This window comes from Orbicella faveolata, unplaced genomic scaffold (genome assembly GCF_042242905.1).
Source record: "Orbicella faveolata isolate gen_17 unplaced genomic scaffold, um_ofav_v1 contig_2, whole genome shotgun sequence".
Classification (NCBI taxonomy): Eukaryota; Metazoa; Cnidaria; class Anthozoa; order Scleractinia; family Merulinidae; genus Orbicella; species Orbicella faveolata.
In genome coordinates this window covers 5,566,926-5,578,630 of record NW_028301547.1, presented here as the reverse complement: position 1 = coordinate 5,578,630, position 11,705 = coordinate 5,566,926, and the positions used below count along the sequence as shown (strand labels likewise).

The following is an 11,705-nucleotide window of genomic DNA, read 5'->3' as shown; positions in this document are numbered from 1 at the left end:
CGTAGTCTGGACTCTGCTTGCAATTGATAGAAATTTCCCTGCACAAGTATTTTACATACACCAGTCCGGCGATCACTGAATTACCACTAATTACCAACTAGAAGACAATGCTCCATGTTCTGTAATTAGGGCCCAGTCCAAAATACGCCTTAGGAATGAGAAAACGGAGGTTAGTAAGTAAGTAAGTAAGTAACAACTTTATTTACAGAGCGTAATACATAACAGAAAAAAACTGACGAACCAGTGGCCCTCTATCCTAGGTTAAAAATTAAAAGCTATTTACACTTATAAGATAATAAAAATTACAAAATAGAATACAGCTAAAATTTAAAGATATGATAAAAGTTAAAAATTTAAAAAATCTAAATCTAGATATGCACAACTAAAAACTAAGCTAAGAGTTTTTGGACAAAAAACATTTTGTAACAGAAGATTTAAAAGAGCCAATGGAGTCTTGCTTGCGAATGTCTAAAGGGATGCTGTTCCATAGTTTTGCTCCATTGGCTTGGAAAGTTCGCCCCCCTTCCGTTTCTCTGTTATAGGAGGGGTACACTAAGTTATATTTTCCATAGCGACTGGTTCTGGTGTCTTTCAGTCTTAAAATGACTGGTTCTGAGGTCCTCTGAAAACGCATCAAAACTTTGCTGTCCACACAATCGCCAGTCATTTTGGCTTTGTCTTTGAAGAAAACTCGAGTAGGGAAATCACGTGACAATCGCGAGGTCATCGTTTTCGAAAAACTCCGTTTTTAAAATGTTTTCCGTCCACACGAAAACGCAAAGCCGTTATTTTCAGATTCCTCCGGTTTGAATAGCGTTTTCGAAAATCTCCGTTTTCGTGACGGATTATTGTGAACAATAGGCCTAACTGTAGAAACTAAGCTGCGTTTTCGAGTTCCTCCGGCGTCGTGTTGACGGTGCCTAAGAAAATGATGCACGCTTGATGTCTAGAAAAACTGCTCGTGGACGCACGAGCGGAACGCGAGTACGTTGATCAGTTTTCTACGACCTCCAAAGTGCATTGTTTTCTTAACAAACATAAGAATACAAATTTCAATTTGGTTTTGGATGTAGCTTTAAAAAGCGAAACTATTTACATCTGAGAAGGGGTGGTGAAAGCGCTGGCAACACCACACCCAGAGCACAACTTCCTTGCCCAGGATCCTGCCTTACCCTATAATTTCTAGCCGTGCATTTAAAAAATAATTAAGACAAACAACAGACTGCAAGGCTGATACTACGTGAAAAACGTTTCGAGAAACCAACATGACAAGAACCGGTAAAGTAGGATCGCAACAGTGGATAGCTGTTTCGCCCTTCTTGGGGCTCGTCAGCACTGTGTAGCTAAGATATGTAACGGCAGCCTGGCTGGCATTTTTTGGCTGATCAGATCTCATGTAGACCCTACGTTGGCAGCGTTCATCGTATGCGGTCCCTTTGCAGTTTCTGGTTTCTCAAAAAAATAATGCACGCTCCAATAACAGGACACCTGCAACGAAAGTAACATATAAATTTAGCCAATCCTAAAAGCGGAGCTCCTGATCTGGTTTGAACCTGCGATCGAAAACCAGTGCCTGGTCAGCGGTCAACCTCAGCAAACTCGTGACCTCCATGAGCTCACAGCCGACATATTTAGGATAAGCATATAAGAACTTGCCAGACATGATAACGCAACCAACGTGATCAAAATTACACCAAGCGAAATATGACCACTTTTATTAAGTCAAGAAGACAGTTCACAAGGATATAAACAAATCTAAACTATGTAACACTAAGTGAGAAAATTGAGCCTTAAATTGAACAAGGCTACACTTTTTTAGCCAATAATGTCATGACTACCAGTATTTTATCCCAGCACCAAGAGAATGTTCATAACGACTTTTTTATGTAAATATATTGTTGTTGTAGTCTCACTACGTACGTTTCAGTACAATACCGTACCCAAATTCTCAATTAGCCAATCAGAAGCCGCGTCTACTGTCCTGATATCCTACGATATCAAGTCACAGACCTGATATGGCTACGATATCATGATGACTTTCAGGTAAAGTAACTTTTCTATCAGTCAAATTGAAAGAAGTTTATAACTGGAATATTGAGCTTAAAAGAATAAAACATGATGGCGACTGGTACATTTACCATAATTCCTAGCGAACGATAACCTTAACGTTCATGAAATTTTCAAATCTAATATACACACTGTCGTTCAGGGACAAATATTGCAAAAATATGGCTCTCCTTGTACGAATGGACTGTGTTAGGTTCGTATGGTATTGTGGTAAAATGTACGACCGCCATCTTTTTTCCTATCAGCGTTTGTTTTCTGTGGCACTTTCCCGCCAAAACTAAACTCCTCGCGCGCACCACTTAACCGCAGCGCCTGACAGATTACAGTCACTAGAAAAATATCTCCGGAATTTTAGCCGAATACGAGTACGGTAAAACCCAATCGTACCGTTTTTGGAACGCTTCGGCGGCATATCAGACTTGTTTGGTCCCGCGAAAGAGCAATGGCTCGACCAAACTGGCCTGATATACCGCCAAAACGTGCCATAAAGGTACGATTCGATCTAATTATATTAGTTCCTCTTTACAAAACGATATTTATTGTGACGTATAGTTTGAACGAGCATTACATAACGGCCCACATTGCAACCGTGGGTGCTCCAAAAACTAGATATTGATTTGCGACTCGTTTATAACAAGAGGAATATTTCTTTTTGTTGCCCAACAACTTCAATAATTAATTTCTGACAACGTTGTACGCTACACAAAATGTGAATTACCAGAAAACCCACTGATTTAGACATTCAGGGAAATGATTAGTTGTTGATTGCACGTGCGAAAGCTCTCGTTTCCGAGTTAAAGCGTTGATAAATCTTCGATGACGGAAAATATCATGTTTAGTTACTTCAGAACCAGTGCAACTTACTCGAACCGAGCCACTTGGAAATGAGCTAACCAACCAGAACGTTACTCGGGAACAAAGCATAATGATCTCAGTTTTCTCAAATGAACCAATAACATTGAAGAATGCGAACAACAGTTCTTAACAAAATTGAAAACCAAACAGAGTGCGAGGTGTTGTGAACCTCACAGGAAACTTTGCCATTTGTTGATTGGTTAGTTTCGATCCTAACTTTTGTACGCTTTTCAACGTTTGTGGTTTAGTTGTCGCTAGCCTGCAGAACAAGCGGGACTGAGCGAAACGCGATACACTCGCGCGGAGCGCGCACTTGTATCACACTTCGCGGTCTACTCCGCTAATTGGCCTGTTCAGCAGGCTAAGTTGTCGCAAAAAGTGAGTTTTCAAGCTAACTTTTTTGAGCGAGATTTATAATTATGATAATTCTCCATCAAGAACTGAATCTCTAAGAGTGAGTATATAATTCAGAGGAGTCCACAGTGTTTATGTTTTCACGTCAAACAGACCTTTACTTGCCATCACGAGAAGCTACCACTCCATTGTTGTCAGTGATTGGTTAGCTTTCTTCTCGGTGGCCCGGTTCGAGTAGTCGCACTATAACACTAAAACCAGTCAGTTTGATTCAATTTTCTGAAAGCATTGCCAAGATTCTCCTCGGCCCAGTGAAGCTCATCCTCGCGTGCTGAACCGCAAGGTTGTCAACAACAAGTACGTCACCATTTCGCCAGGGAAATCCAACAGCGCATGACCAAGTGATTGCTCTTATGTGCTGAAGCACCGCGGGCTCAATTTCGCTGCCATCGCCATAGTAGGTCTGGCAGGAGTAGTGATGATTAGGTAAATCAGAGTCCTTGAACCTAGAGGGAAACCAGAAAGAGTTTTAAGCCCTTTTCAGTCTTCACCAAAGGGTAGGTGGTTTACATCTGACATCAGCAAACCGGTCAACGTTCGTCGATCATGGCAATTTTCTGTCCTCAAAACTTTGCAAGACTGTCTAACTTGACCGAACCGCACCCAGTCGGGACAAATAGACCATCTAGCTGAGAGCGTTTTGAGAGGGGACGCTAGTTTCATCGCGCCTCTATCTTCCCACAACGCGTCTCGCGCCGTCTAAAATGTTCTCGTCGCAGATGACCTCAGCTAGATCGTCTACTTTCTCAATCAGAAAGACAGCGACTAGGAACGAGTCAGCACTTGACCTTACCTACGATCAACAACAGTCCTCGTCATGCCATAGGACGCATAATTAAAACCTGCTATAATTCCTTTTTATTAGTTTGAATTGCGGTTGCCCTTCATCTAAGCAAAAAGAAAAATCATTGCGTGACAAACGTAACAAACGTTGCGTGACGAACCAAACAGCGGCACCAAAGAAGACTGGTGACTACATAGTTACAATGCAACACAGGTGCGCTGAAACGGGACTAAAGAACTAACCTTGGCATCCCTTGTAAATGCGAAGCATGATGGGATTGAATCTGGTTAAACCAGACAGTCTTCCCAGTCTCCGGGTGTTTGAGGAAAGCCGGCAGAACTTGCCAATAAACCAAAGCTCCGGAAGGTTCCCACTTAAAACTGAACCCTTTCTGCTGTAGAAAATGTTCCGCTGTCTGGAATAATGAAAGAGATGGTGCGTGTGTGAAACAAGACAACTTAAATTTCTGTTTAGCATGCTTAAGAGTTCGTCTATCGACGTACGCTCAACATTCAGGCAAATTCGACCCTACAGTGTATCGCATCGATCAAACAAAGACATCAACATCCCCCTCGGGAGTACCCCGGGCATTTGACCTCTTGAAGTGCCCTAGCAGGTGGGAATTTGATGTCACTGGTTGTTGTTGGGGTGGGGAATTTTTACAACATATGGAAGGGATATCGCGAGAGTTGAACAGGTGAACGTGAAATGATGGCGAAGCTAGAAGCTGAAGGCATCTAGAGACAATGCCGTTCTTCCTGTGTAGTCGTGGCTTGAAAAAAAAAGGTTCCAAAAGTTTGGTGTTGTGTTTGAAGTTAAATATAAAGTTTTGCGCCTAAAGATGTAATCACTTTCATATTTTAATCATATGCAAAAACAATGCCTGGGATACATTGCGAAGCTGAAAACGAAGCAGATGTTTGAGGGTGAAGTCTGCTTTTTTTTTTTTCTATTATACATTTTTGTCATTTTTGTCTCAGGGGTAGGAGTATTTGATTGTTTTTATGGCTCTAAGGTGGAGCATTTAAACACCATTTCTGGCCTCGGGGATTGGAAATTTGACCAGTGGAAAATTCAGAAAGTAAAATGCCTGGGGTTCTTCCGGGAGGGAATGTAAAGTTCCGTAAACTCCTCTTGAATTGAGCGGGGACTGTATCGACCAGAAGAAATATTAAGCCTAGAAAGTAGCTGATATAACTGGATGTGTACGTATTGACAAGAGATTTTAACCTGTATCAGATCATAGCCTCTTGCTATTAACTGATGTTTCGTTACACAGGCGTTACAAGTGTAGCGTTGCGTGACAGAGAGAAGGCCAAAACTGGAAAACTCCCGCTCGTGATGATAAGTAGAGACACTAAGCGCTCATCACACTCACTTTTCATACCGTTTCTTTTTATTTATTTATTTATTTATTTATTATTTATTGATATAAATGCATTATTAAACAAAAATAAATATTATGAGATACTAGCTCTCCCATCGTTCAAAACTTACAAAGTTACTCTTCATACCTTTGGATCCTCCGTCATAAATACATCCTGCCATGGAAGGTACGCACCAGGCCCTCGCGGAGGAGCATAACGAACGTAACGCACCTTCTTATCAGCGAAAGTTTGAAGAACCCTGGGATTCAGACGAGAAAGTATGTCGGTACTTTTAACCAGCGGCGTCTCTCCTCCACAGTCTTCTCCCGGCTCTTGTTGGCAAAAGAACAAAAGCTATGAAAAGAAACAGAGTGTCAAAATTATGGGACGGAAAAAAATTATATATAGCACCATTATGGAATTCTGATAGTGTACAAATACATGGAACATGGAACGGAGAAAACCTTTTGGATTCCAAAGAAGAGTTTGACTGACGCGCACTGGATAGAGACAATGCAAGTGACTAAAGTGGGATATTCCATGGTATTTCCCTCGAAAGCATTGCATAACTAGCATGTATACCGGTGGAAACCCTAATAACTTCTAGTTCCTGGTTTTCAGATCATTACATAGCAAACTTTCTAGAACACAGTGGAATGCCGAATTTATGAAAAATAACACAATTTATGAAAAGTTTTAGTTCTTTTCGTAAGCATTTTATAGATTTCGTCAGCGAACTGTGTTACTGTGGTAAAAAAATATAACAAGCTTTCCCTATGCCAAAGGTCTTATATCTCTCGTCTGTTACCTAAATAGTTTTTTTAGGGACTGTAAAATTGTGAAATCCCCGCATTTTCTACCGAATAGTGCAAGGGATAACTTCCCTAAGAGGACTTTAATGGCAAGTTACGCCAGAAATGAGTCACGTTCCTCTCGGCTGGATGTGCAGGGTAAAAGGGTAGTGATTTCACAAGTTTAAGGAGTACAAAAGGGTGGGAATTTGAACTGTCATGTAGTAATTAAACATCTCGACCTAGCTACTGATTCATATAGGGATTTTTTGGCGGCTACAACGGCAACACTTCATGGAAAGTAGTGTATCTTTTGTAAGTGTGTAAACGGGGTACCATTTTCTGTGGACGAAGGTTACAGTTTTCTGTCATACGTGGCATACTAAAGAGTAAGGGTTTTGAGTCTTTGCAGCTCAGGGCGGAACCTTCCATTACAAACTTTGTTGAGTGACCCTCCGTGGGGATACCCCTACCCCTTGTGCCTTTGTCCGCTTTATTACCTTAGAGGGGTACACTGGACTATAAGCCATCTCATTATGATGCTCTATCACAGCTTGGGGCGGCTCATCGCTGGCGGTGTATGTCCCAGAAGTCTTATCGAGCTCTTCCCGTTCCACCGCGCCACCTTGATACGTCATCCCTTTGTACCCTAGCCTTTGGGACAGACTGGAAAAGTCGGCGGCAGTTTTCAGTGGGAGGTTTCGAAGCAGAACAGCACCGTACTGCGGAAGGTTCTCTTGTAGATATCGACGGCAACTGACGACGCAGTCATCCACGGAGTGAGTTTCTACTCTCACGGCGTGAGGAAATGTCTCCGAAGGAGGTGATAAGACTTTCGGGAAACCATCTCCAGTGGAACCAGGTAAAAACTCTTTTCCCGCCAGTCTTGAGGGTGTATTGGGTTGGAGTTCTGCCGGTGTTAATGTGGTGAACTGCGCGCTGGCGCTGTCAAGCTCCTGTGCCTTTGTTGCCAGGGAACATGTTGCTGTGGTGTTCAGACGTGATGGCCGCAACTTCAACGTTCGAAGGGACCTCAACAGCATCTTTTCCAATCAACTACGACAAACTACACAATAAAGATTATTTATTTATTTATTTACTACATAGAACAAAAAAAAATCTAGCAAGATTAAAGTGATTCCACTAGCCTGCAATGCAGGCGTATTTTGGCGTGCGAGCGGATTCTGATCAAGCAAGCGCCTTCTTGGATTCAAACTCGGATGAGACGAAAAATTAAGGCATCCAAGCACTTGTCGCGCGCAACATTGTTTCATTGTACGTTGAGAAGTGATGCTGCGCGTAAATTAACACCTGTTTTGCAAGTTGTGGTGTGTAACAAGTTGCGCAAGCTTGAACATGGCTAGTTATAGGTGCAACAAAGGTTTTCAACTTGCGATGCAGCATTGGCCGTTTCTATACTAGAGGACGCATTATCCGTCCAGAAGTATAATGCGCCCTCGCCGTTTTTGTACTAAAGAAGTATTGTCCGTCTGGACGAACATGGTCAAACATTTGCAGTTCGACTTATTATGCGTCTTTAGTATAAAGACGGGCACAAAACGCATTATTCCTCTAGACGAACTATCCAACGACGCACTACGAGAGATAGTTCGTCTCGACGCATAATATGTCTTGTGTCCGTCTTTATACTAGAGACGCATAACCAGACGAACTACAAATGTTTGCCCAAATTCGTCCAGACGGATAAAGCGTCTTTAGTATAAAAACGGCCAATTGTTGCACTGACAAATGGAAATAAAATGCTACCCGTATCGTTAACGACGAGATGAAAAGTAAAAATCCGAAACGTAAGCGCCAGAGTACAGTGACCAGTAAGTTCCAGATGTTACACCGATTTTCCGCCCGCCTTATAATTGGTGTTCCACGGAGGTACACAAATATAGCGGCTTCATACTTGACTCTGTAAATATTTTGACAAATATCTGAAGTTTGGGATAGCGCACAGACCTAAAACGTGGAGAAGAGTCTTCCTTTATTTATCCTCTATAAGATCGCGTTTTCTTGACTTCATATCATCCACCGAATGGTTTTGATTTTTTTTTTAATGGCGTGACAGTGAACACGATCTTTTGAACGGTGAATTACACTGAAAATACGGTCAAATAGGAATCCTCTGCAGCAATTTCCCTCCCGGGAGGGAGGTTCCCAAATAAAAAGGATGGGGGGGCTCGTCGGAAATTTGAAAAGAACCTAAGAGGTACCAAGATCCTCTTTTGTGGGCGTGGTTTGAAATATTTTTACCTCTAAGAGGTATCACTTCTAAAACAACACATTATCTCCTATCGTATCTTTTTTTCCTCTCAATACCCTAAAAGGTACCGTAAAAGCTCCCGCTGTGGACATTTTACGGCTGAACGGCCTAAGAGGTAACAGAACCGCTTTTTTAACCCTATAAAGTATGACGAGCACGCTTGTCCTTTCTATATGGGAGTCCCGCCCCCCCCCCCCCCCCCCCGCCCCCGTGTCCTCTCGGCTCCTTGTGCTCGCACGTGTGATCCCTAAAACGTAAGCGGGTTCTCAGGCTAATTACCCAAAGATTAACGCCCCCGGGCTATATAGGTATGTGCGGCCCCAAAGGGTATGGTTTTTCAGCCGTTTGATTTTGGCCAGTTTGGTCATAAATAGGGCATGGTTTTTGCACTCTAATCTCGAATTGGGTATCTTTTTTTAATGAAAAAAAAAAATGAAAGCTTGTTTTTCATCATCATCATCGATAAGACCATCAACAAAATCCCTTATGTCTACGGCAGTTTAACATTGGTCTGAACTAGGGAACTAATTTTAAGGCAGGTCTGAGACAGGGTATCGATTTAAGGGTCAGGTCATAAATAGGGTATCGAATCTCTGGTCAGGTCGTGAATAGGGTAGGGAAAATCGCGGGCTACACACCACCCAATTTTTCTGGGAATACGTCCCCGCTTTCCCCCGCCTCCCCTCCCCGCCGGGGGTTTAACGCATCCTGTCTACATGTGAACTAATAGAGCGATTTCACTTCCGTGGCCAGCAGCCATGCATGCCAGATAACTGGAACAAAAGAAAGCGTTTACATAATAAAGGTGTTTAACTCCCACAGGATTGGTTTGGAACACGAACATGGCTGCCGTTTTATTGTCTTGAAACACCTATTAATTAATACGGCTCCCGTAACGTCATGTCAAAAGGCGCTATTGTGCATACAACTTCATGCATGAACTATCCTTCATGCATGCAAATAGACGAGACTCGTAAAATCGCATGCATGATTACCATCTGAAGAAAGTTAGGCATCTTGCTAATTACATAATCTAAAATATCTCGTCGTCGGATTGCAATGAGATACAAGTTTCGTCGGTATAAATGATAGCGAAGAAACTTCGCCACACCTCCTTATCGGAGCTTGTTGGTTTTACCGCTTCTACGAAAACATGCACCGAGTTTCTCAGATATTTTCGCGAAGCTTAACCAGCAGAGTTCCAGTGGCTCTTTTAGTGGCCTTGGGCTAATCGAAAAGATTCTGGTGAACTCGGGCCGAACACCAAAATTTTAATACCTTTTGCCACTAGTTTGCGGTTTGGGAGATTCTATTACGGGCAGCTCCAACAACAAAGAATTTTTCCATCGCCGTTTACGTTTTGAGAGTTCGAGTACAAATTGTACACATTTGCAGTACAAAGCCTTGTACAATGCAAAACCTTTCAGTCGCACTTTTATCTGGGATCCACCGCTAGCTAGAAATGCAAATTTTAAATATCTCAATGCACGCATAGCATGTCCTCGCGACTGTGTTCACCTGATTTTCCAAGTGCGAGTGCAAAACTTACCTTCGATTCAAACTCAAAGCCAGAGAATTTGGCTCGCAGCTCAGCTGTTGCAAAGCGATAACACTCAGCTGAAGGCTTCGAAATTTCAAAACTAAAAATTGCACAATGTGGACGCACATCACAACAGGCTTTTGTTATCATATGCGCGGGTGTCACAACTGATTGTCTTTTACACATAGATACATTCATTTATAAAATAACTGAGAAACTACGCGCGCTCTGATTGGTCAATAGAGTTGCCAAACCTGTTTTCTATTTTACCGATAAACACACGATTCCCGGAATTGGCAGAACTTCGGGAGAACGAGAGAATTCACTAGACATAGAGAAACACTAGCCAGAACATAATACAGTCGAACTTGCTCTCCAAAACGGCCACCTAGGAGGAGGTAAGGTTGTAATATGACACCTATTTTGCTTTGGGTGCAACATTTTTTTAAAGTGCTTATGTTAGCATGTATAAATAAAAATCTGTCAATAAAACAGAAACTTAACAGAAACAGACGCCGACGGCACGCGATATGAATCAAGTCTGGTGACCTTTTCCAATAAGAAATGGAGTTCTGTGTGGGCACCGTTATAAACTGGGCGTTGTCGAGATGTTCGAGAGGTTATTTTGGCAGTTGAGACGAGTTTTTAGTGGCCTGATTGCCGTTCTTGAGAGGTTAAAATAACAGTGAATGAATTGTAATAACAGTGAATGAATTGTGATAACAAGTTTTTGCCCTGGGAAAACACTGGCTCTCTGGCTGCAGGGATCGGTTACCGACGGATATTATCTTCTGAGACATCAACAGCACACAGAACTTAGTGGCGTTTTAATCCAAAAACGTAACCAAAGAATATAACCCAATACGGCCGGATTTAGTGGTATCCGGTGTCTGTGGAGGTTGACTCAGAGAGCGCTAGACTGATCAATTTGGGTTCTTAAAAAACCAGTAAAAAGATCTATAGCTATTTCTGTGGAGTTTTACAGTCATTTTATCGGCCATAGCTTTACCAGTACTTTAAAAAATAGAATCCAACTTCGAAGCAGTACTGTACATATAGCTAGCTCCCTCAGCGGGCAAGGTAAACTTGCGTTTATGAACTTAGACTCCGTCTCGGTCCATAAACACGCTAAATAAAAGAACTTGGCCAATATCCAGCCATCTTGACCTCGCTTGGTCAATAACCCATATCCATATTGATTGGCTTATTATAGCGTGCTAATTTTGGTTTGATAATGCGTAGCACGCGCTCACCTTCAAGGAGCTCTTTCCGCATTCTGACCTAGCGCAAATTGGACAGAGAGCAAAACAAACGATGAAGCAGAAGGTGTTCGGACGAGCGAGGGAATACATTCCCTCGCTTGTCCAACCATCTCCTGTGACCCGTCGATTTTCTTACCCAATTTTCGCGCGGCCAGCCTTTGCTCGTAGGCCCTTTCCTACGAAACGCTTGCTACGCAGGCTAAATGCGCGGGAAATTACTATGCGAGTCAAAAAACAGTGAACACTTTGATTTGATTCTGACAGGTCAATTGTACGCTGGCCAATCGCAATTAAGTCCAGGACACAAGAGCAAACCTCAAAATCACAAACCAAATTACCATTGCTGTTAGCGG

General features: G+C 42.4%; 1 protein-coding gene across 1 annotated transcript; it reads right to left on the bottom strand.

Annotated features, from left to right (window-relative positions):
* Positions 1–1,688: 1,688 nt before the first annotated feature.
* On the bottom strand, positions 1,689–10,281 carry LOC110044488 (uncharacterized). The gene is made up of 5 exons (XM_020750044.2): positions 10,100–10,281; positions 6,779–7,344; positions 5,635–5,841; positions 4,363–4,535; positions 1,689–3,782 (listed from the first exon to the last, which is right to left on the bottom strand). The coding sequence occupies exons 2-5, from the start codon at positions 7,319–7,321 to the stop codon at positions 3,548–3,550; spliced, it is 1,158 nt and encodes a 385-aa protein (XP_020605703.1). The 5' UTR covers positions 7,322–7,344; positions 10,100–10,281; the 3' UTR covers positions 1,689–3,547.
* Positions 10,282–11,705: the final 1,424 nt, after the last annotated feature.